Source organism: Anser anser, assembly GCF_964211835.1.
Source record: "Anser anser genome assembly, chromosome: 10".
Lineage (NCBI taxonomy): Eukaryota > Metazoa > Chordata > Aves > Anseriformes > Anatidae > Anser > Anser anser.
In genome coordinates this window covers 19049549-19077166 of record NC_139730.1, presented here as the reverse complement: position 1 = coordinate 19077166, position 27618 = coordinate 19049549, and the positions used below count along the sequence as shown (strand labels likewise).

The following is a 27618-nucleotide window of genomic DNA, read 5'->3' as shown; positions in this document are numbered from 1 at the left end:
CCGTAACCGCCGCCCGCTCGGCGGAGCCGCCGGACTTTGCAAAGTTTGGCAGTGGGGGGGCTCCGCCGCGGCAGGGAGCGGGGCTGCGGGCACCCGCCCGCCGGGACGGGCTCAGCGCCGGCGGAGGGGAGGCGAGGCCGGCGCCCGGCGCGCGGCCGTTAGGACCGTTAGGGCCGGGGGGGGGGGGGGGCACAGCGGGGGGCTCCTGCCCTGACTGGAAGCGCCGGGGCCGGGCGCGCGGCCCCCCCTCAGCGCGACCCCCGCGGCCAGCGCCGTCCCGCTCCGTGCGGTAACTGACTGCCGTCACCTGCCCGGCTCGCAGGCCGGGCCGTGCCCCTGAGGTGCTTGTGGCTCGCCGCGTACCGTGCCGCACGACGCGTGCTGAAGGCTCGCTGCTCTCCTCCAGGCTCACGGCGCCGGCTTCTCGCAGCCTCCCGGGCACTCACACAACGCCGCAGGCAGGCAGGCAGGTCCGGGCTGCTGCGGGGAGCCCCCGCGGGCAGCCCCCTCCAGCCAGAGCCCCAGGGTAGCACAGAGGAGACGCCGCTCGCTAGGCCCACCTAGGAGCCATCAAAATGTCGGCAGCCCCTCCGAACCCCTAAGAAAGGCGAGATGCCAGGTGAGTCCTGCCAGTGTCACTGTGGCATTGGGGAATCGTGTATGTGTGTTCTGCTACTGTCATATCTCTTCCAAAATGGCTGTGTGACAGGGCTGCTAGAGATGCTCATCCTTGACCAAAACTACTGAATAACTGCACTAAATAAATTTTGAGTAATGATTTATCTTTCCTTAATTAGGATAATGACACCAGCAGTTAAGTATGGGTTTTGCTGACATACCTTAATACATTCATGACACTTCATAAGACCTAGCAGTGCTATTTATTTACATAGCTTCTTGTTAGACATGTAGTTTGTACTTTACAGTATCTGGAACACGTTTGGGGAGCGCAGGAAGAAGCGATGTTTGTGTAAAGGATAACGCATCAGTGTTACTACTCTTACGATGTTTTTGTTTTTACATTTTGCATTTCTAACTAAATAAAGTTATTCAGTTTTTACATCAGTTTCTGCCCTTCCGTAGACATTGTTTTTAATCTGTCCACAGTCTTTACTTTGCAGCAATCCCAGAATGCACGTACCTTGAAGTACAGCATATTGCCAATATCCTCATGGGATCTTCTGGTTAATTTTGTGTAATCTTGCTGAAGAGAAGTATGGCTTGTTATTAGCAAGGTGAGTGTGAGCTAGTCTATATTTGGAGGAAAATGTCTTATCTGTGAAGAGATTTGCATTTTCTGTGATGGAGCTCGCTGTAGGCCTGGATGATTCTCCCAGGACTGCCTGAGCTTTTGTGCAAGGCTGCCTTGTAATAATAGCATGTAGACTGTAATTACGGATGCGCAGATTGATGTCACTGAGTCTATAAAGGTTCCTAGGGGATGATTGTCTGCATCAGCAATGCGAGCAGGGAATTCAGATTTTAACCCAGTGCTCTAGTTGCAAAAAATTGTCTGTTTTGCTGTTCATCCAAATTCATCTTTAACTTGTGCTCAGGATTTTAGTGAGCAATCTGTAAGAATCCTGTTGGACCAACTTTACACTTCTAAACCTTCATGCAAAATGGCTGAGAGAGTGTCTGAAAGTGAATTAATTCACAGGTTCAGGTACCTACACCAGCATCTCAGCCATTCCAAAAGTGTGAAAAGTCTGATCACACACTGTTGACCACCTAAGTGCCTTGCTGCTCATTAGTTGTCTTTAAAATTACTCCACCATTTCATCCACTCAAAGGCTGGCATTAATAAATAAAACTCTGAGGCATCTAATAGGTGACCTCCAATACCTAGGTAGTTTCCAAGAAAAGAGAGCTGAGCTCTCTGTTGAAGTGCGTAACAGCAGAATGAGACTCAATTCTGCTGAATTGATAAAAAAATAAACTGAAACGGGAGGTTCCACGAGGATGTGAAGGGGGGAAATACTAGTATTAGGCTAAGCAGGCATAGGGACTAAAAACAAAATAACTTGTAGAATTGTTTTCAAGACCCAACTGGGCAAAGCCCAAAACAGCCTGGTCTGAGTTCAGTGTTAACTTTGCTTTGCGCAGGAGGTTGGGGTCAAGGTCAAGATCTCCCCAGGCCCCTTCCAGCCTGAATGATTCTGTTATTCTGAATTTACGTTATTCTGTTTAACAATAACAAACCAAACAAAAAGGTCTTGTCTACTGCCAGAGTACTCGTGTGTGAAAAAATACTATTTAATACTTTACAACTCACCCCAGCTGTTGAGAAGGGTAGCTTTCGTGAAATAGCAGTAGCTTCAATCACATGAGGCATCAAGCCTAAAAACATTACTGAATATAAATAGAGGAGCTCATTTTGGTAACATCTAGGTTCCTTTCCTTCTGAATTCACTTTAAAAAGAAGGGTACTAAAAGAGTCCTTCTGTACAAACTACCAATAGGTAAAGAATGTTCTTTTGCTAATCATTGGCATATCATGAATATTCAATGCTGTACTGCATTATCAGGAGAGAAATATCTCAGTGAGACATGGATCCACAACAGTGTTAATGTCTAAATGCTTTTTACTATATCCTTCACGTGTATGTACTGTGTACCTCAGGAGCAAATAGAGTTGCGTAGAAGCCCATTTTGACAATATGTGAACGTATACAAATGTGCTAATAGAAAAAAAAAATAACACCAAAGAGAAGTTTACTGACACTTAAGGAATTAAAAAAAAAAAGGAAAAAGCAAAAGAAATATTCTGTTTGACTTTATGGGGGCGAAGACTTCATCCCATAGTAATAAAATTAGAAAAGGAAAAAAAAAGGCATGATATCAGAAGGGAAAAAAAATGGAAGCTGGCTGAATTGTGAAACTCTACCACTTCCAGTACAAGGGTCAAATACAAAACTTTTCCTCTCATGCAAGTTATAAGACAAAACACATAGAGCTTTCTGTCCAGTTACCCTAATTTATCAGCTCATGCACGTGAAGTCAGGCAGGCTCAGGCAGAAGTGCAGAACGTCTAGCCTGTGTGGATGGCATCAGGGGTTGGCATGAGCATGGCAAGACCCAGCAGCACGCTGCGTGGGGATTCTGGCACAAGGAAACATCAGGCAAACTGACAGTAGTCTCTTCCACCTGGACAGAAAATGCTGACATGGAGAAAGGGAACACATTTAGGGAAACTTGGACTGTGATAGCTTGTGCTAGTGACAGTCTTCCAGCTTCAGTAGACTTGATTCCCTCACCTATTATGTCAGGGGTGTGTGGGAGGGATTAACTCATTTTTCTAAGATGCCCATTTCCATGTTACAAAAATTCAAGTGTTAGTTCTGCAAACACTTCTTACACTTGTTTCACAATACTGCTGTGATAAATAGGACTATTTATCAAGGCTGGAGGGAGTTTCTGTCAGGCCCAAAAATCTATTTTTGTTGTTACACTAGTGTTACACCTCATCCTCCAGAATCATTTGTCCTCATCTCCCTTGTTCAGGGTAGTACAACTAAACACATGCATGTTTATACAAAGATGCACTTTTCATGCTTTTTTAGTCTAGCTGGACATACATCTGGTATTGCACTGGAAAGATGTGTTAACCAGGTCCCTTCTGGGTATGTAAGATGTAGAGCATCTCTCTGCCAGTCTCAGGGATTGCAGCTGCAACTGAAAGTTTGATCACAAGTCATTGAAGCTATTTAAGTGTAAACTGCTGGCCTACTGGTGAATGCTTCATCCGTGATGGTGATGTAAACCAGGTCTCATAAGCCCACTTTTTTCATTTCTGCTTTTAATGAACAAAAACTAAGAATGTCTAAACTTCTGTATTAACCATTCATCCACATAATATAAAGTACAAATCAAAATCTAATTAATTGTCTGTTCATGTTTCAACTTTAATCTGAAATTAATAGAAAAATGTCAGGAAAAAAGCAGAAGATTGCTTTACGATCTACTCACTGAAAGAATATAAGATTTTTCTCTGATCCATTGCGTTAGCTTTCTTCCATACAATGCGTGACGTATCTTGAAGTCAAGTAAAAGGCTTGAAAAAGATCGTGACTTTGTCTCATCACATAGCAACTCACTGGCTGATAAAGTACATTTTCCTAAACTTTCCGATACAATTTGTTAGTGGACTGATCAATAAAAATGTCGAACATTTGCAAAGGGTAGTCTAGTGTCTCATCTATACTGGAACAAAAATTTTAGCATTCAAAATACGAACGTTCTTGGAATGTTCATAAACGCAGTAGGACTAACAGTTGGGTTTTTTGTTTGTTTTTGAGTGCACACTTACCTTTTCAGCTTACAGTTAAAATAAAGCCATGTTCAAGCATTTCAGGAACAAAATCTCCAATGCCTTCAGATACTCTTGCCAACAACATGTGACTTATAAAATTAAAAGCTACAATTTATTCAATAGTTTTATAAACTGTAAGATTTCATAACTCATACATATAAGTTAATAAATACAGAACATAAACATTTGAAATACGAAGAACAACATCTGATTATTTAGGAACCTAGGTTTCATTATTGTATTTATTTACCAAAGTCGGTCAAGAAATTCATTGGAGATATAAATGCATATATGCATAGAACCTCATTTGATCTGCATGCTGTCAAGGAGTATAGGATTTCTTTCACCTTTTCCTCTAGGATAAGTAAAATGGAATTTTGTTTGCCATATTAAGGTTATCAAGGTAATAAATTTTAAACAGAGATAAATACATGTTTAACAAACCTTTGTGAGTTTCTCTACAAAATGGATTATTTCCCTACTCAAAGAAGTGTTCTCTTGATCAATGAATGGTGAAATGGGGACACTCTGTGGGGAAGTGAAAGAAATGCAATTTCATGTTCTTTCTGGATTATCATCTAGATCCCTTTGAATTTTCCTGTTTATCATGATTTGATAAAAAGAAAGGCAAGCGTTTAATTCATGAACTTACACAGCACTCTCAAGAGCCCTTCTGGTTTTCTGCAAAGGCCACGCTGATCTTTGCACTAATTGGATATGAACCCATTCTTGGAGCCAGACTCTGTCAATAACTTTGCTGGGAGTTATGAAGCTTGTATGCTGTATAAACATGAGAAAGCCTTATCCTAGGCTGTCCTATCCACCAGTGCATTTTAAGTAATTAAATTTAGGCAATGACTCCTCTGGGATTTCCATTGTAGAATTGCCGAAGTGAAATTTTTGCTATAAAGCTAAAAGAGGAGTAATGCTAACTCCAGAGCTAGCAGAGCATCTTGCAGAAAAAGCTCTCCAGTCTTAGCTTAGCTGTGTGGGTATTCGCTCATCTCAGCCCTGGGCCTCAGTGTTAGCTGCGAGCTGGCTGCAGCAAGAGCCCCGGGCAGGCACGGTGCCTCCTGGCCCTTGTCTGTCTGTCTACTTGCACTGGAGGGAATCTTCACGCCTATGCTGTCTCTTTTCTCTCATACAGTGCTACCAACTTTGTTATACAAAGCCATATTCATTTGATAAGATGCATCTCTTACAAAAGGTTCCACACAGAAACACATTTGTTTTGCTGTTCTGCTCTTCATGGCGTTGGAGAGTGCAGTTCACAGGACACCCTCTCACTGGTGCTGTCCCTGGGATGGATCCAACTCATTAAACCTTGCTGATTGAAACCCTACAGACAACAACAGCCACCTCAGACAAATTGTATCATTTGCCTTTCCCTCCATCCAGATCATTATTGAGTTTTTCAATTACAGTTATGGTTCTTAGAAATTAAGAGCACGAGGATAGTTGGAAGACAGCCGAGAGGACCCCTGCATGACAGCATGTGCTATGCCATTCGCATTGGCAACTACAATTCAGTCTTAAATTTTAAGAAAAATATTTACTGGAATACAGTAGCAAAAACTCTGAAATCAATTTTGAACAAGCAACAAGGTCTGAGTAGTAGCAGATCTGCTGGGAAGAAGCAGAAACCAGCTAGTGTCTGAATTTGCAGGTCTGTAGGCTATGAAAGGAAAATGCAGCTAAAGCAAGAAAAATCAAAGTGAAAGAGAACATATGACAAACATACCATTGTTAGAAAATGGAGTTAAAAAAAAATCTCAGATTTTTGCTACCCTTTAGGAGGAGAATATGAACCAAACTTAGTTATCGCTTTTGGTTATTGTGCACCAAAGTAAGGATGAACACAAGAAAAGATAACTAAATATGCCCAAGAACGATGTGACCTAGTTACATAGATGCTGTACTCACCGAGTACATTACATCTGAGAGCAGCTTTCCTAATCCCCAGGCTAAAATTCACAGGAAATCCAGGATTTTGAGAAAAGAACGTGGAACTAATTATTTAAAATATATGCACTATCTGTCTGCAAACACCAGACTGGATTAAATTGCTTGACATGTATTATGCCTAGTGAGTGCGATTTGAAATCTGAAATTTACAGACAGCCATTTTAGGGAGCTATACATCAGTTCCTGCAGGAATTCTGTCATTTGGTTATCTGCAACTGCAGGGCTGGGCTTTACGTTTTGACCTAGCTGTGCTATGGCAGAGAAACATCATGGCAAATCCTTAAAACCTTGTTGAATGCTAAACCAAGTTCTGGAGTGCTCATATTAGAAGGCTGTTTCTAGTCAACTGCAAATGGCAACCTCATCACCTGAGCCGAGATTTCTAAATCACAGGACATGATGCAACCACCACACTCTGCTGGGCGCCAGTGTGTTTGTACCATTTGCAGCCAGCGCTGAAAAGCTGATCACAGGCAGGCTATGCTCATGTGAACCTCTGAGCCTCTACAATGCCAGAAGTGGACTCCTGGACATTGGCTGTACTGCAGTGGCTTTCAATGTGCACACCCTCCTCACCAATTTTATCATATATAGATCACAAAGATTGAGATGCAGTATTAAAAAAAACAACAACAACAAAACAAACACGTTGCTTTCCTCTTTAACGTAGCTATTTTTCTGTTAAGTGTTGTACCAGTATCAGCATTCTTTCCTCTTACAAACGAAAGGTTGTCTTGCTTTACATTGTGCAGATAAATTTTAATTGAGATAATTCTAACCTCAGGCTTAGAGTTAACTTACCCCTTGAAGTTGGAAATCTTGATCTCAAGTGATTCATTCTGCCTTGACTTTTTAGGCCTTGTGTTTTATCTGGTAGAGACTGAGAAAGTTGTTACTGACTTTCAAATATCCAGGATCTATTCGAAAGCATGATGGTTGCTAACGTGAATGATATATTTTTTAATGGAAATTATTTTTATTTTACACTCTGTTCTGTAACACCTGTCTTACTTGCAACTTAAATTGCATAACCTAATATAAGGAAGTCTGTGTGGAAGCAGTCCAGTGGGATTATTTTAAGCTAATATGACTGTAAACTGCAAAAGTAAGGAGCCAGCATATATTAAGTTCTGCTACTCATCCCTTGACAATAGCTTTCAGCAAACCAGAGGGGTTAATTTCCTAGACCAGCTTACCAATATCCAAATTGTTAAAGGCTATAGTGATCTGCAGTGCGAGCAACACTTTTTCTGCTTTCATATGGTGCAACGACCTCACAGCCTAGCCAGAAATCTGCTGCTTTACTCATGAAAATCCTTTTCTCTATGTGTATTGCTATGCAGATAAAAGGAAATTCAAACCCCTTCTATTAGCAAGACCTCTGTAAAGTTCCCACTCTCTTATGTCTTGTTTTCCAGCTAAAGGAGAATCCAGTGTTTTGGGTGCTGATTTCACACTTCCCACAGTGCAGCGTAATAGGAAACACATCCTCAGTCACCCACAAAAATTCATTTTCATCCTTCAGAATTATAAATGTAACATCCCCTGCACCCACCTGGAACTGGCATCAGCTTCCAGTGATGCTCAAGCCATCTGTCCAGAGAAACCCTGAGGATCCTGGACAACCTCGTAGCACTGCTGAAAAACCATCTCAGCTGGTTCCTGTTGGCCAGACAGGGATTCACACCACACCTCACTGAAATGCTCTATTGGCAGCTTGATTCAGGGTGTTCCAGGAGCAAGTGTCCAAAACTATGGTTGCTGCCAGGACACTGAGCACACAGGTCTGCCGGAGAGCAACTGGCACCCAAATTTTTGCCAGCCCCCTCGGACTTCTATTGCCAGCCAGAAGCAGACCTACAGACTAGGGACAGCTGTGCATGGTATCTTTTAGCGAGGCACAGCTAGGTTCTTAATTATTTGCATTTTCTGGATGTCTTAGTAGTGCATTCCTATGTAAATAGGTTTTAAATTATGGGGTTTAAATAAAGCATTACCCTTCACTTTCAGGAAGAAACAGTACGGTAGCTTTATGTCAGATCTGTGCTTTGATTTACCTGGGGCTCCAGCATGCAGGCATGTGCAGAGAGGAGGATTCAAATCCCATCCTCTTCATTCTGGAAAAGGCGAAGTCAGGTTTGAGTACGTTAACTACAGAACGGGGAGACATTGCAACATGGACAGCTACAGCATTATCACCTGCAGCTTCTCTCCTACTGAGAGAGGATACTCTCTACTGTCCAGCACCAGTCCTGACACCATGATCATGGGTGAAGGAAAAATACAGCCATAATGCAGCCAAATACAAGCACAGAGCCTGCTTCTTAACAGTGACATCGCTTTTACCTGCTGACTGAAAGGAGCAGGACAGGGAGAAGAGTTCATCTGTAAAGAACTGTTCACTGTTGCAGTGCAAAGTACCTCAATCCTGATGTGTTGCCACAGCTGCAGATAACATCCGTTCCCTCCCTACTCTCTGCTTTCCAACTTAGTGGGGGCTGAGCAACCTGGAAAGTATGGCAGAAAGTTGGGTTCTGTATTCCAAAGTCTCAGTCCTTTTATCCAAAAAACAGCTAAGCAAAGCCAATAAATTGACATCTCTGGTAAGCTAAACAAAGAAACAGCAATGCTGTAATTTCAATTCAGTGTAAGTGACCCATCATGCTCACCTGACTGAGGCTCAAGACGTTCTGGTTGGTGGCAGACAGCAGGCAGGTGACATTGCATCAAGTCACAGACCAGTGTTTCGCTTTGAAGATTTCCTTTGCAAACTCCTTGAAACAGAGGGCTTTATTTATTTTTTTATTGGTAATGAAAAATGAAGGTTCTGGCACGTAAAATGTACCTGTACTAACCAGCAGTAACTTAATAAGGCTCTGCAGATGGTTTCTGTTTTCACTTAGAGAAAGAATTACGTCTCTGATGGATTATGTTGGTAGAGCTTTCATACCACTGGATAGTCCAGAACCGACTGCTCCCCAGCTGTTAAAAATTCTTTCTTGTGTTTTTAAATGTAATATATTTACATTTACATTATGTTTACATTAGTAATTGACATCTATTCATTTTAACAAATACTCTGTTGAACTTTTATTATCTTTTCAGCAGGGGCCTAATTACCTCTGAAGAACAATATTTCAGTGTTCCTACATTCAAACATAAGGAATAACGAATTTTGCATTAGAGTTTGTTTTATAAATAGACACTACAGCTGGTGCTCTAATACTCCCAGGGATAAATGTCATATAAGCTACCCAACTAGGCAGAACTGTTCTATCAGTAGACTCTGCAGGTAAGAACAGCTGTGATTCATAAAGAAGCAGTATGAGGCTTTTCAGATTTCCTTTCTCATGAGAGAAGTCAAAAGGAAAGACAGACACCATGGCTTTACTGTAGAATCCAGGGTGCCCAACTCATCAGCACAAGATGCTGCCAGAGCAGAAAGGCTCAGCCCCTGGCAGCAGGCAGCTGTTAGCAGCTGCCCCACTGGGAAGCAGTCATCACTGGTGACTCTGTGGTAATCATCTGCTCACTGGCACTTCTAAGAGGCATCAGTTTCCTAGGGACATTTTCTTGGGTGCTGTCACCACCTCCCACAGCCCTCTCTGCTGGAATCCTCAGGTGGACACAAATCCCATTTGCAGTGACACCGGGGTGGTACAGTGTTTGCATGATACAGGAAAAATCAGTGTTAGAAAGACCAGAAGTCTGAGGCCCTCTTAATTCTGTGGCTGCTGTCTTAGGGCTGCCCATGTCTTGTGTCTGGAGGACACACAGAACAGAGCTTGTGTTTATGGGGTGTGTGCATACAGTAGTAATTACTGTGGTTTCATTTCCAGTAGTGGAAGATTTGTATGGGCACTACTCTAATTCCAATGCTGTACCTAATTCACTGAACTACCTGGCCAATTTTTCAGTTGCTTTCTAGTGACAATCAGTAATCAACCTGCTAGCAATAGAAAACTTCTAATCCCCATCAAACCTAATTTCCTTGCTAACTTGACTCTTGTCTGTAATATTATCATCTGTAAAAACAGTAATTTGTCTTTTGACCAACCACAATTGCATTTTCAATATTCCTGTTATTTGTTGAAATACTGGATTCATCAGTCAGCAGGTGTAGAAGTGAAGAGAAAAACTCAGTAGTTCAGCTTTGTCGGTAGCTTTCCAAACTTCTATGAGAATGACTGTGCTTAGAACCACATCTTCTACATCTACTGCAAGTGAACTACAACAGAGATCTCGCATAGCTGCTTGATAGTAGTGGAGTAGAGATGGAGATTTTAGGTAGGAAATTATTCCAGGTACACAAATGGCATATGAGCACAGGCTTGGGAATTTTTTTATGAAGTCCAGTGATAAGGAACGTGCCGGTTACTCTCTAACTCATTCTATGACTTTAAGTACCAAAATTGCCACATATCCTCAGCCTCAAATAAAACTGTATCTATATCTTCCTTGTTTTGAGCCACTAGTCAGAGACAATGAAAACAAAATATTTTTCAAGCAGCATTTTACTAAGGAAATTTTTTATTTCAACTGTGCAATCAATCAGTATTTAGACAGCAGTTTCATAAACATTTGGCATTTAAACTTCTATTAATTTTTGGCATGACCTTGGGGTAGTATATAAACAACCCTGGAGAGGAAAAGAGAACCAACACACTAGGTAACATGTACTAGAATGCTAGAAAAAGAAAAACAAATCCACATTATTAAACAAAGTATTTTTTAAAAGACATTAAAAAATTACATTCAAATCAGGGCAAACATTAGCTTCCCTCATGCAATGGAGTTCACAGAACTGATCCCCTGAGACAAGTATAAAATTAATACAATTCAGCTCCATCCTCCATTAGCCAGTTAGCCATTGCTGCCCTTAGAAGAAAATGGCACACGGAGTGAAAGGATCCAGAACACCACAATCAGATACATACCTGGCTCCTACACTGGCAATTCGTTCACAACTTGGAAAAAAGCAAAATAATAACAAAAAAGCCAAACAATCAAAAAGCAACATTTTGTTTAAGTAAGTTTTTCATATACAGTCAGTCTTCACTGAAAACGCACCAGGCAGATGCAATGTAGGTATATGTAACCGTGGACAGCTGAAAACCTCCACAAGGAGCTCAGCTTGCAATGGCACTCCAGAGGGACCAACATGGCAGAACTTTAACCATGTGTTTATATCCCTTTTGAGTCACTTAGGACCAGCCTCAGTGTAAATCTAGAGAAATTCCAAGGAAACAAACTTACTCTGCATTTTTATCAGCAGAATTGAGAGCGAACTTTGAGCCAAATTGAGTGTATGTTCTTTTCAGATTGGCTTCTATTAACAGCAAACAACTTGGTTTTGGACTCATTTTGAAGAAAAGGTTTGGGTTTTTTTTGTGTGTTTTTATTTTATATTTTTTGTAAACACAGCTTCCAAAAGATGCAGTTACAAAAATAATTTATTATTAACTTGTTAGAAAGGTGCTCAATATTCCTGCAGACAAATTCATCTGCTTTAGAAATTACTTGATATTAGCAAAGCTGCATTTCCAGCAACTAAGAAGCATGTAACAATTGTTCAAACTAAGAAGTACCTCTTTAATAATTATTAGGTGTAATTCTGCTTTCAATTTTAACAGAATGACTCCAGTAAATTGATTTCTCTGGAATATCGCCAAAGTTACACCTGTGCAGCTGTCTTTTCACTAGGTATGAATGAGCTTTTGGGCTAAACATGGAGTGCCCTACAGAACTAAACAACATTCCCCATGTTAGGGGATGGACTTTTCCCTGCCTGCACTTCCTTCTATAACAGATAAAATGAGTGAGAACTCCTGGTCTTACAGCTTACACGTCAGAGTAACATGTTACTAAGACCCAGTGGTCTATGGTAACTATTCTTGTGTATGCTCAGGTTGCAGCAAACTTTAAGTCATTCAAGTTGACTTAGATCACAGTGAAAAAGAGTTAAATTGACTTAAAATACTCAGTATTCACTACAGGCTAAGACTACATGCATGGAGAGTTACAGTGAACCTCTGGTATATGGCAACTTTTTGTCCTACCAAAAAAAATACATTGCCAATGGGAGTTTTAACCAACTAAGAATCCTGTCCTTTAAAAGTAATAATACTGTGAAGATCTAAAAAAAAATAAAATAAAATGCAGCAGCTCATTTTGTCTGTCAAGACCATGCAAACTGAAATTAAAATTAATTCTCCCATTGACTTAAAAAGAAACAGGCTAAGGACTCTGGTATGGACAAAGCAAACAAGATTCAGCTCATAGTCTAAAGCAAGGTAATAAAACCAAAGAGGGAATGAACTATTAAATATAATTAAAAACAGGTAGAGAAATGTCTTAAAACTCCTTTCTGTTAAAATCCAATAAATTACACCAAAAATGCACAGCTAATATAGGAAAATATTGATATATGGATTTTTCAAGTCTCTCTTAAAAAAGCAGAGCTATAAAAGAAATCTACTGACAGGCACAGTTCTGCACAGCATACACATTCCCAATTTTCTGAGATAGAAAGTATTCTCATCTTCCAGGAGTTATTTGTAAAACATGAAGAAAGTACACAAGCATAACTGTGGGCAGATTGAGCACTTGGGTTTGGATCCAGGGCCCCACAGAGCAGGCACTGCTCTTCCAACAGAAGGGCAATCACAGTCCTCGCTTGGAAACAGCCTGGTAAACCAGTGTCAAGATTTTGTCTGCAAATTTGTGATGCTCTTCAAGTCACATCAACCTATAACATTTTTGTTTTGTTTTTAAAGTACAAAGGTTGCATATACATTTCATTACACCAGCCATGGCTCTTTACTTCCTAATACACTTAAACAAAATCAATTCACATAGTGTAACACTAAATTCCACATTTATGTTCATCTTCCAGAACATACTTAATTCATAATTAAAAAATTGATAGTGTTTTCTCCAGGACCCAGTTTTACAGACACAACCAAGAATAAATACTGGAAAACCTATAACCTGTTCTGTCTCCCAGCTTTTTCTGGGCAAATGGAATGAATAAAGTTCATTTACAAGAAATTGATTTCCTTATATCGTAAGAAGTATGAACTTTTAAGAAAGTTGATGTCTCTAATATCACATCTATAATTTGAAGCTTTGGCTTCAAGGATATGAAGCACTTAAACGTTGAGCCTGATTTTGCACTGTTAAAATCACAAAGAATTCTGCTATTCAGTTCGGTAGAGAAGGCATCGATTTTTACAGATTTTTTCTAGAGATTCCTCTGCCTACATTGGTGGAGTTCTTAATCATCAAACAACTATTCCCTCACAAAAATATGGTGATATATTAAAACATGAATTTCTGAGGAGATTGCATTGTTTGTTCTGCGTTAAACGTGTAAATAGAACTAGAATTAACTATGTGACACAATAAAGGGAAGCATATGAATGTAGGCTGGGTTCTGGAGAAACATATTATATTTGGTTAACATAAAAATAAAGGAAAAGACAGAATAATTAATGTCTAACTAAGCTTGCCTATATGCTGAGGTAACCTTAAATATCTTTGGTTTTCTTTATTTGCTGATAAAAAGTACCTTAATTTAAAAAAAACATTAAATGATTAATAGAATTCTGGATACACTGTTCTCTAGTAAATTGAATATTTTGATCTCTTTGGCTATTGAAGTTAGAACTTCTATACTAGACTGACAAACTTTGTATTAAGCCTTTTTCTCTCAAATTCACCATGGGTTAAACTACAGAGTGGGTCTTTGGATGAAAAAGTTTAGGATTTAAAAGTATTTACTTGTAAAGAAGGTCATAAAATGACATCAGATTATCAGTACTCACAGCAAACAAGTCTTTGGAGAAGCAAATTGTTACCACCTGCATATCAGCTCTTTCTGAATGAAACTAAGAAAAGAGGCTACTTTGAAAGATGAAGTGTGAAACTTCATGCTACAGTTACACATTCTTAATCTAGGTTCAGTTAATTCACCCTTTAACTAACTAGAAACAGTACTCTGCTGTACACTAAACATTCTGCCTGATGAGATCAAAAATCTTTGGTTAAAATGTTTTCTTTTTCTTCAGCAAGTAGAAAAAATGTTCAAAGATATTTTTAATACTGTACTGTTGATCCAGCTACATGCTGAAGAAAAAAAAAATTACACTTGGAAGTCTTTGGAGATATCTGCTGATATCATTATAACTTTAAAGGCTCTTGTAACAAGGTAGTTAAAATTGTAGAAGCATACAACTCATCTATGCAATCAACTACTACAATCAATAGAAGCCCTATTGGTTTTGTTAGTGACTACTTATACAATAAAATGTATTCAGCTGTTCAAACCTGTACCTTTTAACTAGTTCAATTATTTTTGGAAAATATGCAACTTCCTTCTCTTCTACAGATTAGTCTTTGGTACAAGATTATTTTAAAAGCCTTTAAATCAACACTGTGATGAAAAAGTGAACACGTACTGTCTGGTCCTGAACTAGCAAACGGTTACAAGCTAAAGAACTACCATAGCTACAGGCCGATTCATCAAAATGAAACAGACAGAAGGGTAGGGCTTGTCGATGACTTCTGACCACCTTTTGATACCTACGGAACAATACAAAAGCCAGCCTGGCCTACCTTAAACTCAGTGGGAGTTCTGACACACTTAAATAGAGCCAGGAGTTTCTGTGGTTGCTTTCTCACATTACATTTTAAACATTTTTTAAAGTAAAAAAATGCCTTTTTTTTTTTTTTTTTTAAGTAAAATGGGGAAAACAGAGCAGAGGACTGGATATATAGGCAAGTTTAGAACATTGGATGAATCCAACCTCTTCTCTCTCTCTCCCTCACCCCCTACCCCATTAAGAAATAAAACATGATACCCTGTCAGTTTGCTCCACATTTTCGTGAGGCAGCTCAAAAGTAACAAACTGTTCCCTGAGTACAGGAAAAACAAACAAACAAACAAACAAACCCACACTAGAATAACTCTTAAAGGAGGTAGTATAAAACAGGAATTGTATTGGTTCAAGGCAGTAGCAGTACTCACCTCCTTCAACAGACTCTTCAACTAAAGCTCTGACTTTCTATTTCTCATGGTAGCTTAATGAGAGTTTTAGATTGGCTTGTGGGTAAAGTCACTCCCTGAGCTAAAATTCCTGGCTAACAGCATACTAGGCAAAGGCAAGGAGCAGGGCTGCATCCCAAGAACAGCTCTGAGACATACCGTGAAGCTCGCAGTGCTTATCAGCACTCTAAGCTGGGTAAAAAATTAACTCATGATACAGTTTCCTTTATAACATCTAAGAAGCATTTAAGGCATCCTTCTGTACTCCAAAGCAATTTTATCAATACTAAAAAGGCATAAGGCAAATCAGTAATTTCATTATACATAATGCAAGGCACCATTGCTAAGAAGTACTGCAACACCAGAATACTCAGCATTATTATCTATTCCACGTCTCTCAGGCAGAATCAAACTGTTTGGAAATACTGAATGCTTCCTCATTTTGCCATGCTTTTTAGCACCAACTGTCAATAAATGGGCAGTATTTGTCACTGTAAGGAATCCAACATGCCCCAGAGCCCTAAGGATATAGCATTCATCCGGTCAGCGGTTGCTGGCACAAGTTTCTGGGGGAAAGGCACTGTCCTAGGCTTACTGGGGCTATGTGAATCAAGAGGTACAAAAGATTTCATGTGGCCGTACATGTGGAAGCACCAACTCCAGTTTTCGCAGTTTTCAACATCCTTTAGGTCAACCACATTAAATCATTATATTTTATACTCTAAGATTTCCTTCTTTTCAAAGACAGAGCTTCAGCTAAACAATCTTGTTCACCTACCTATACAACTCCCTGATCACTGAGTGCGCGCGCGCACACACACACACACACACTCATTCTACACTCAACTGAAAAATAAAAAAAAAATAAAACAACACTACTAGGAAGTATCGTCAGTTCCATAGCTGAGACCAACTAGAACACAAACGAGGTAAAGCAGTTGTCATTCAGAGTTCACCTCTCGGCAAACTGAGGTAGATAGTCAGCAAAAGGGCCTAAAGCCTTCCCTTTGCTCCAGTGACATATTCTTAACTTTAGTCAGAAATCTTCACTGTCCTTTCACATTTGTTGACCACTGAACATTCAAAATGAGTGAGTTAAAATAAACAAATATAAAACATTCAACAGAAACTCAGGATCACCTGCTGGGTTAGTCAGGCTTTCCACAATAAAACTTTGGCTTCCTGTTCATTGTCCTTCGAACAGACATACACTGCAAGAATGTCTGGTGTGGTCCTAGGGATGTCAGTTTTGCACTGCAGAGTGTATCTGAAGAGGTGAGGTAGCAGTCTGGTCAGTAGTGAACAGCAGAGGAGATTCTTTGCAGTTGCTGATGGCAGGGCTCATCATGTTCGTACCCAAGTCATTGCTTACAAAATGATTGGTAGCAGGAGGGGTGGCACTTGCCACAGAGGAGAGGTGTATCTCATCATTGGACTCATGAGAAAATCTTCCAGAGTCACCAGTCTCATGACTTCCTTCGCTGTTGGCCGAATGCTCTGTGTCGGCAGCAATACTGAATGGCACCTGGAAATTAGACTGCTGGCCAGGAGAGCTGGGAGAGTCATCCTCACTGATCAGCACAGTGGTACTTGGCTGATACAGACACACTGCCTGAACAAATCTTCTCTGAGGCTATATAAAAAGCAGAGAGGAAAAGGTTGTTCAGCCTCTGAAAAGCTGAGCCATAATTTGAATTTTTACTGCATTTCCAATCTCCTATTCCGCCAGAGTGCTTACAACAGCATTGGCTTAGAATAACAGCCTGGGCTTTCCTACAGCAGGTTAAGAAGAATCAGTCTCAAGCCTTGCGCATCCTTTTCCCTTCCATACTAGACGAAGCAACCCCTTCTTGCCAAGCATGGCTAATCAAGAATGATTTCACTAGAGAGACCTTAATGGTATTTTAACAATATACTTGGTAGAGCTGTCCCCATCCCTTCATGCATATTCTTTAAGCATTACTCCTTGGGTGGTAGCAAGTATTTTGCCCATAGAGGCATCAAAAATAAACAGCTGCTCAAGCTTTCCTATTCCTTAAACATACCAAGAGCACAATATAAGTTAGTATTCAATAAACATTAGTCAGATGCCCCACAGACGTGAATTTGTACTACAGGGTTCAGGATTCGGTTGAACATTTCAGTTTTGGATTGAATCCAAATAGAAATTACAGGCAGAGCAACAATTTCAGAAGCATGACAGTCCTAGCTCAGATTCTAAATTTCTTCAATACTTTGGATAAATCATTTCATTTCCCTCTTTTGGTTTCTCTTCAGCAAACATAAGGTATTAGCTGTCAGGGTAGCAAGGGATTCTTAGATGTTTATATTTGATTTGTATTTATATGCACACAAAGTCTCTGCAGATGTACTGTAGATGGTATGCACAGACAGTATACAGAAATCTGTTTGCTCACAGATAAAGGGCACAGGCAAGAAAGTTATCAGTTAATTGTAAAGAGTTAAAATATTTGACAACTTGGGACAGAAAATTAAAATTCCGTATGACTATGCTACAAGGTAGAATACCATCAACCCTAAGAAAACTGAAATTATTCCATTAAAACTTAAGCTACTAATTACATTTCCCATACATAGAAAACTAAATATCTTCCTTTGCAAACGCAGGGTTTTACAGCAGAGATTGTGCATCTCTGCCCATTAGGCCAATTACCTCCTCAGCCTTCACCTTCTTAGTATCCTGGAAGAACAGCCACCTCTTCTTGCAGTTGGCTTTTGTGACAGGCCCGTAGCTGTTAATAATTAGATCAGACCCCCCCTACAATAGAAAGAGGGGGAGAAAGAGATTTTAACACACTAGATTTCCAAGATACTTGAAAATATTTTTTTCTATTCCAACCATTGGCTCCATGCTGAGAAGAAAGACAAACGAGGTTTAGCGCTCAGTTGGTTTTTTATGGTCAGGTATTCATCTACTGCTTGAGACTAGTCAAGACCATTTCCACAAAATCTGGCAAGCCCACAGGCCAGACCTAACAGGTGCGATACCACAAACACAGAGCAAACAGTTCCAATCACTGCTCCTGTTCTACCCTTTGGAATGTGACATAGTGCCTGTGCCTGCACTGAGGTCCATTTCCATATTTTTCCAGCTCTTCCATATGTCCTGAAGGAATAGTTCAATGCAAGTTTGCAGTATGTACAGAACATGCCTTAAATCAGGATGTCTATCTGAAAATACATCTGGTGTGTTTTTGTCATACTAAAAGATTCTACGCATCTACTGACACATCCTGCCATCTAGATTAATTTATAATTTGATCAAATACAAGTTTATAAAATGTAATAGTGTCTTACCAGTGAAGACAATGAAAGATATTTTCTTTAATACTTGCTTTAGTGCCACACTTGACTAGATTGTGTATCGCACTGACTAAACTAGGTGCTTGACAAGGACTCTCTTGCCTATCTCCTGCTCTTAGAATAGAATTGCCAAAATTGGCAATCTACAGAGTAGAGCGTATTAAATCAAATCTCTAGCTGAACTTTAAAATGAGTCTTGAAAATTTGTTCCTGGATTGCCACACTTGTGTTTGTCCAGTAAACAAAACTGCTGTGAATTTGCAGTGTACATATTTTAATTTTGATAGGGACTCAGATGTTATAACAATGAATTCTAAAGAAAGATTTCTGTTTTGGGAGTGAGTAAAGCGCACAGTACCTTAGCATCGATGAAGCTGTTTCCCACTATCATTGGCAACAAGGATTCTGCATTCTCTGCAATTCCTTCAATACTCTTCTCCGCCTCATTAGCGCTGGCTAATGAGATGCTGGTATGTGACAGCTGGTCAGTACTTTGCTGCACAGGTTTAGGGGCAGATGTTTTTCTACACAATGTTAAGCAGAAATAAAATGACCCACAGGAAGAAAATACATTGAATCAAGTATAAACTTCAAGGCTATTATTAATCAAGTAATATTGGTATATTCTTAGCATCTATATTTTATTATATAATTCTCATGAAATTTATGTTATTGCTTGTCATAAAAATAACATCTGCTTCCAATTAATCATGCACAGTAGGCTACAAGCGTATGTGCAGGCAGGAATTCTCATGATTACTAATATTACTTGAAGGAAGTAACTGCTAATGATATTAGGACCTTTCTACCATGCTACACAGAGACTGTCTCCCAATCCATATTTTCTCTTGCATGTGTGCTAAAAATCCTGTTACTAAAATATACTTTCAGACAGCTTTAAAAATGTATTTATTTTTAGTAACTTATATTTGTTCAGATCCCAAAGTTATGGGCAGAGTCACTAGGGCCAGGTTTGGCCTCTTAGCAGCTGATGACAAGGAAGACAGAGGGTGGCTTGCACTAGTGCAAAGAAACTGCATCACAGAACTGCTTCATGTCAGAGTTCCTCTTTTCCAGCAACATCAAAGGTTTAAAGCCTTGCAAACCAGGTCTGGGCAGACTGCAGGGCTAAGCAGGAGGAACAGATGATGTAAAGCAGCATGTTTATCTGACTCAAAAGGCTTTTTTGTTTGGAAACATGCCTCATGCTTAGTTGTCAAAGCACTGCTGACCCCCTCTGTAGGTTCTTTCCTCTTTTCATTGTAGAAGGGGTTCAGACAGAGTAGGAAGAGCCAACAAAACTAGGAACTTTGCTTCCATTTCTGGCTGAAACAGGTGAAGAGACAAAGCACTTAAAAGAACTTAGCACTCTCAGAGAAGAACACATGTCCCAAGTGATTTGTGCTCATACAGAAACAGAGTGTTGAGAAAGATCTCACTCTTGGTGAACAAAAACATACCTGGCTTTACTGCGATAAATTAAGATCAGGATGCAGATAAGGATGCAGGTCAAGGCTATGCAAACCCCAACAACAATGCCAGTCATTGATTTCTGGTCCAGATGGTAATAGTCAGAATAAGCTATAGCAAAAAAGAACAATAAAAGGCTCAGAAAATAAGAAGAGTTACCCGAATGGGGTTACAGTCAGAATCACACAGACAAATGCTTCCTTTTAATGAGATTTCCAGACCTTCTGTGTCACACATTTTGACACTTTTGAAAATAAAACTTCTAGCCCAAATAGAGGACCGTATGCAGCCATAGCATGGGAGTGGAAAAAGGGACAGCCCCACACTACAGCCTTTTCAGTGACACACAACACAGAGCAGAGGAGCCTGCTCCAACCCACTCCTTACAGGGTGCTGCTAAATAACAAATGGAAAAGGCTTGGAGAATTCCAGCCACTGTCACCTAGGAGGGTTTTTATTCGTTGACATCAAATGGCTGTTAACCTAATCCTGAGAGCACAACTTCAGTTATTTGGCCTGAAATACAGCTGGAGTCCAGGAACAGAGAAAACCTGAACAAGATAAATCTCTGCATGAATCACAATTAAGTGTGCAGCAGCAAGGAAAGGTTAAAAGGTTCATACACCTGAATAATTACTATATCTGGTCTCCCCACACAACTTTAAAATCTGTGAGAAGTCACCAAGATAAATCCCTTTCTGTGATAGACAATTTGTTCTTCCATTCTTACATGGAGAAACCACTGAAGTCACCTTGGTTTCCCCAAGGTAAAGCATATTTTTCCCTAAAGAGCTGCAGGTGGGGCTGAATTCTTTGGTGAAAACATACGGTGATATATCACTGACTAACAGGTTGATTTGGGTTGCTGGAATTCTAGGAGCCAGCAAATTTCAACAGATTTATTCGAGATGCCATCTCATCTCTGCTGGGCTGTCTGGTTCTAACTGACTCAGTGCTACTGGTATCTCAAGCCAAATAAAGGACTTATAGGAAATGCCTTAGCAGAGGGGCCGCCAGGATAGTACAATTCAAAATAGTTATGTATTCCCAGTTGAAAAGCAAACTTCCAACTTCTGAGCAAAAGAATTAAACCAGTTCTGAGTTGCACTGAGACAGAATTCCAAAATGGTTCCACCAAAAAAAAAAAAAAGCTATACTGTTAGGACTGCCTCATGTGAAACACAATGGTTTATCCAGAAAGCAATTACCAGTTAAAGCAAACAGGGATCTTTTTTTTCTGGTACTTGTGACAGCACTAATCAAAACATTGTTACTGACTTGTGGAATCTCTTGAATCCAAGCGTTTAGGCCTCTGATTAGACTCTGTCTCCTTTGGCAGTACAGCAAGTTCCACCACATTTGAGAAGGGTCCTTCTCCCACTTCATTTGAGGCTGCTATTTTCACCAAGTAGACATTCCCTGCTACGAGGTTTTCCAGCAAAGCCATAGTCATTGCTCCTAGGAAAAGATGAATATACAGTTGCAGTTACACAAAGTCTCTGAAAACAGACTGAGATTTAGACACTGGGATGTATGCTTTCTTTCCAGTGCCACCTCCCAGTCTGGTCCGAGGACTGTGATCACTTTTATATGGCCCAGCCTGCATGTACAGGGTATAGAACACTTCTGTCTTTTCGCTCCATACTGCTTGAACACAGCACAGTGTAAAGTGTCAATACCGTTCAAAAACAAGAGTCAAGTATTGGCTACAATACAGAGCACACTAATCCTCAGTCTAGCACTAGCTTCATTTCGGTGCCTGACAGTGTTAACGCTGTGATTCTATCCATGAGCAATGCTCCAGTTGTTACCCAGACTTTCAGCCGCAGAAAGCAGAACATGAGACATCTCTAGTATTTACGTGCCTCCTAGACGCTCTGTGGGAATGGCACCGTATCATGAATGCGAATTAAAAATGTCACAACAACATAATTCAGGTTTGGCTTATCACATTTCAGGTCTATTTGGTAAAACGAAAAACAGGACAGATTTGAAAAGTACATTATACCATGCTTTTAAAATAAAATTAAACCTTATGTAGAGATATGGAGGCTTCCTTGATTACTGTTCATCTAAGCTGTGCTACTAAAATATTACATAAAGCATCTCTCACATGTTAAGGATTCTTTTCCTAAAATCCCTGAAGGCAGGAGAAATACATTAAGAACATAAATAGGATTCACTTGCATCATCCTTAGACAGGCAAAACTCCTATCAAAATCAATGAGTTTTGCCTGTCTGGGAACTGCAGACTGCTGCTTAAAATTCGAATTGCTTTCTAAAATGCCTCTTTTTCTTCCTACCATAGAAATATATTGGTTTCCTTTCCCAAAATAATGGCAGTTAACAGGACCAAATCTATCCCCTGCTCTCTGTCACAAATTCCATTCACTTTCTCAGACTTGTCTAAATTTCAGCCTTTCAAATCAGTTTCAGAAGTCAGAATTTATAGCATCATGGGAGCGTATAAAATATAAGGTTGTTTTGTTGACAGAAAAGATTATACATCTGGCAAAAGAGAAGCTACTTCTAAAGCTATTTCAACTCTTCCATAAAAAACACCCATTAGCTGAAAGCATTTGAAGTAAAATGTGAGGTATCTGTAACCAAAGGAGCTGTAATATTTAGCACCAGCAAGGGCGGAAGGTCATGTTTCAATATTAGAGGCTGTTTCCCACCAGCTCCTTGCAAATCTGTTGCAAAGCTAAAGCAAGTAAGCACTTTGTACTGATTTACTGCACCGCAAGTGTGTAAGGGCTGGAGCTTCTGATCCACTTGAAGGGAGCTAGGGAAGAGGGGGGAGGTGGCTGGAAGCTAGCTCACACCACAAACCAGCAACAAACTGCAGTTACATCCTACATCTGCCACGGCTAACGCAAACTCAGTCAAATTAAAGCGCTGGGTTTTTGTTTTTTAACTTGGTGGATTGGCAGATGTTTTCATGCATAAACTAAAGCCAATGTTAGGAATTTATAGATTTATTTCATAAATCTTCTGCAGAAGAAGTTTAGTGTCAAGACAAAACAATACTCTTTATTGTACAGGGTTAGCTGATCTTGTCAGAATAAATGCATTAAAAAAAAAAGTCAAACCCTGCTCCTACCTGAAATTACCTACGAAAGGACTGGCAAGGGACTGGCACAATATTTGCCCAATCTTCCTTCTACATACTCGTTTTCTTTCACGTTTTCTCATCTGTACTTTAAAGTAGGAGTATTACAGATTGTCCTGAATTCCATGCCACACCTCAAACCCAAATATATGTATCCAACTACTAAATCCGTGACTAATATTGATGGACACAGTAACACTGAGATTTATAGCTTTCCATTTGCTCATTCCATCCAACGCTTTCGGTACAGGAACACGTGTCTGTGTTTATTGTTACTGCCATCCCCTCATTTCAATTAGCTATGGTAAAATTTTTTTCTGAGATGCTGTTCAGTTGCACAGTCATGGCTGAGCTGAAGGATATACCTGGAACAACAACTCAGCTGCTTTGCTGCATGTAACAAATACAGTATATTATCACTAAAATTACATTTATTCTTCAAATATAAGCTCTCTGCAAATTTAAAATTAAACCTGCTGCATTTTAGTAAATTAAAATTAATATTAGATTGGTCCTTTAATATGAAAACTTTTCTGTTTCCTTGAACAGTTTGTAACAACTTCATATTGCTGTTTCTTTGAAACTTTTAGTAGGGGGAGAAAAAAAAAAGGACTCAATTCCCTATAGTTACAGCTCATGGATATTTCAAAGACTAGATATTTTTCATAAATTTTGCTTAAGATTAAGAGTCATTTCACTGCTGTTCTTCTGCAGTGTGTTCTTCAGTTGACAATTTCTGCCAGAGGTCAGCCTTAAAAAAAATACTATTCTGCTTCAGCAAAGACAAAGTGGGACTGCTACCTTTCAAAGTGGTTATCAGTCCTTTATCCTCTCTGCAGAAGCAGCACAAGGGACAACCACCAATTTTTAACTAAGACAGTTCTGTCTTACTGAGACTGGAAAAAAAGAATTGTCCTCTTTGAGTGCACTTCTAAAGCCATTATGTATTGTGTATTTTCCTATACAGAAGATTTAAGGCATCACTCTATGCTGGCAAATAAGCTTTCAGCCATGAAACAACAACAGAACAACAAAATATAAGTCTTCCTAGGCAATCTTCTTAATTTAGCTGCTCAGCACATGACTTTACTCTGTAACACTAAGGTTCTTTCTTTAGTATAATACGTTATTGGAACATTATCTATTCTGAACTGCCTCGGTCTATTTTGAATACCGACCTAAGAATAAATGTATTTTGCTTTTTTTTCCTGGCTATAATATAGATCTATTCTTAATGCAGCTCTTCAAATCATAGTATTATTCTGGAAAGCACCTATGAAAATGTAGACTATGTCTACATGTAACCACAAAGATATGACTGCAGTTCGCATTACCATACCTGACTGTTAGATTAGCTAGCTGGGATTCAGCCGTCAAAGAGAGCCAGAGAGTTAAAATCAATTTGCACAGCTATTTACTGGGAGTAGGGTAAAGTTCTTTAAGTCAAACTGAGCTAACTGGACTGGCAGTGATCAAAAGAAACATAGAAACACACAGCCACGTTTGTAAATTTATTTCTGAAGAGCAAGGCATCTCGGAGACTTCAGATTTGAAAGAGCACATTCACAAAATAAAACCATCACAATCATTGTTATCCAGAACTATGATGGATGTAATTGCATTTATGAAACATTTTGGTTCACATGCACACTCTGAGCTCCAAAGCAACACAGACAACCCCTCTCCCCTCATCTTCTGATGTATTAATTGGTTTTTAATATGTTTTTATCAGCTGGGAGTAATTCTAAACTAATTATAACTTTCATGTGAACATTTATATGAATTTCTTTCTTACTGTAGTCCAAGGGAGCTGAAAATAATGAAGCATCTTATAAGTAGCATCACTGTTTGTCCAGTTCATACATTTATGATTTTAGTTTACCTTCTCTGTGCAACACTTGCCATTCCCCAGCGATCCAAGACTTCCTGGATGCATAGAGGATAGTATATTGTGTAACAACTGTTTCAGGACCATCAGGTGGCTTCCAGGAAACCAAAGCAGTATCATCCTCTATCAAAGTCACCTTCACTCCTACTGGAGGGCCAGATGGTGCTGTGAGAACAGTAACACGATACTATTAGGCTAACCTAATTTACATGTAATTAAACTGCTCAAAAACAAACTGCTGTCTAGAACCAATGGCTATTGCTACATCCCAGATAACATAAACAAAAACATATTCACTGCTCTTCAACAGAAATTCTCGTGTTAACTCTGATGTGGTTAATAGCTCAGATTTTGTAAAAGCAAGTTCTGTGTTTTTTCCTTCAAAGCCAAAATTAATAAATAAATAAATAAATAAAAATTCCCTGTGAAGAGATACATCCCAAACATCAAATATTGCTGTGCTAAGAATGTGAAAAGTTTTTGATTTTTCACTGACCAAGCTGACAGAGAAACAAACCAGCAGTTAGTGTAGTAAAAAGGAAGGTACATATGTAATTGTCTTACAGTTCCTAAAACTCTTGGATTTTAAAATATGTTTTCATAATACCTATGAATTAACTGTGCCTCTCCTGTAAACATTTTTTTTTATTTAAGTTATTTCAGTGGTTGCTAATGTCACATTTTATTTAAAAATGGTTGATGGTTTTATGTAGATTTTGAAAAAAGAATTTCACAGTTCCAAAAAACCATTTTCTTTAGAGCGTTTTTCTATCTTCCACAGAGAAGAGCATTATCTGTATATTAGAGGAAAGTCTTTCTCTCTCCTACAGACAGCTCCAAATTAATAAGCAATTTCTTAGGTTATTTGGCTTACAGAACATTTTTTTCAGAACCTTGTGGTCTTCTCCTAGTGCCCTTACCTTCTGGAAGGGTAGTATGATAGACAACTGGACTCCAGGGACTAGAGAGCTGGTCCACATGCAAACGAACTGCAAATTCATACATGGTTTTTGGTTCAAGACCTTGAACTAACATGTGAGTCTCTGACCTGTACAGATGAAGAAGAAAGAAATATAACAGCAGGTGTTGACTTGAAGATCCAGAACTCAAATGATATCTCTTAGCCATGGTGAGTAGATTGCTGCTGTCAGTTCAACAGAGGACAAACCAGTTCAAGTCCAGACACGTGAGCCATCTGCACTGTCTACCTAAAAAGGTAATTCTACTAACCCTGGAGCTCTCTGGAGCACACTGTTTGCTATCAGTTGATTTGAGCTCAGGTTTTTACAGAGCTTAGTTGGACAGCTGATGCACAAGCAAGTCCAAGAACATCATGACCCAGACTGCCAGCAGGTATCCCAAACTCAGCTCTTCCCACGTTCATCCATACGACACTATGCTTTAAACTGGAGTAACACAAACTACAACCGCTGCTGAGAAGGCACTTGCTGTTGGATCCATCAGTTATTCCTGGTTCTGTTCTCAGTTCATAATATATAGGCTATGCATGCAACTCCCCCTTACATTTATGGCCTCTATCACCCCCACGTTTAGGGGAACTCTGTGGAATAAAAATCTTCCCTACTTAAGTCTCATTTAGTGTTTTCATTTTCCGTAGTGCAAAGTCAGTCACCAATATTTGCAATACTTTCATCCTATCACAAAAAGCAGTATTCACTGCTATGCTCCATATTATACGCCAGGAATTGTACATGGTGATTGTACTGGGTTTACTTGTTAACTCCTACAGCAGGCAATGTGTTCTTTGAAGAGAAAACCATCAATGTCAGGATGGAAGCTATCTTTTAACACAGCATTTCTTTTCTTTAAAAGACTTGAGTAAGCCCATATATTGAGAGAGCTACACATATGGATTCCCTCAACAGCACCGTGGCCCCCACTGTACACAATCACAATGGAGCAAAGTCTTCTGCTGTCATACAACCAGGGCACAGAGTTGAACGCTGAGCTCAGGCAGGACTTCTTCCCTGTCCTACTGTTCTGTGGCTCATGTGTTGCTTCTCTGAATAGCAAGCTATAGGTCCTACTTAGCTTTCTCCTGGCAGGATGCCACATACTTAGGAACATGACATTCCCACAAGGACACACTCAACCCCTCAAAACTCAATAATTTTTGCCTCCAGTGTTAAAATCAGACACTGTACCGAGTCCCATTTTTGACCAGAGAAGCTAACTATAAAATATGTACTCTTTTGCTTGGTTGAAGAAGAGTTTAACATTAAATTCAGCTTAGCTAATAAACCTGTTAAAAATTCAAGAGCTTGTCCAGAGATCCAACATCAGGATGTCAGGAAGAGAACTCAGGTGTTCTACAAACACATCTTATACAACCAAAGAAACAGAACTAGCAGCCACTGGATAAAACACACAGCTTTTTGACTGCAACATCTTTTATCCCTCTTAAAGAGGATTAAAAGAGGACAGGAAAACTGGAAACTGGATCTAGAAATGGGAAATGAAGATGCAAGAGCACTGCACTT

The 27618-nt window shown here is 39.6% G+C and overlaps 1 protein-coding gene and 1 long non-coding RNA gene across 4 annotated transcripts in view; one reads left to right on the top strand and one right to left on the bottom strand.

The window, feature by feature from the left end:
* Positions 1 to 95: 95 nt before the first annotated feature.
* LOC310904827 lies at positions 96 to 27614 on the top strand. Its single transcript, XR_014588609.1, has 3 exons — positions 96 to 619; positions 1108 to 1235; positions 26174 to 27614. It is a non-coding gene; the product is annotated as an uncharacterized lncRNA (long non-coding RNA).
* Positions 14638 to 27618, bottom strand: part of PRTG (protogenin) — an 80308-nt gene continuing 67327 nt past the window's right edge. For all 3 annotated transcript variants that reach the window (XM_083849971.1, XM_083849972.1, XM_083849973.1), the window contains 7 exons: positions 26038 to 26165; positions 25112 to 25282; positions 21396 to 21575; positions 20108 to 20228; positions 19006 to 19171; positions 17998 to 18102; positions 14638 to 16956 (listed from right to left, as the gene is read on the bottom strand). In XM_083849971.1, the coding sequence (XP_083706097.1) occupies positions 16567 to 16956; positions 17998 to 18102; positions 19006 to 19171; positions 20108 to 20228; positions 21396 to 21575; positions 25112 to 25282; positions 26038 to 26165 (1261 nt within the window). In that variant the 3' untranslated portion in view covers positions 14638 to 16566. The remainder of the gene's footprint in view (positions 16957 to 17997; positions 18103 to 19005; positions 19172 to 20107; positions 20229 to 21395; positions 21576 to 25111; positions 25283 to 26037; positions 26166 to 27618) is intronic.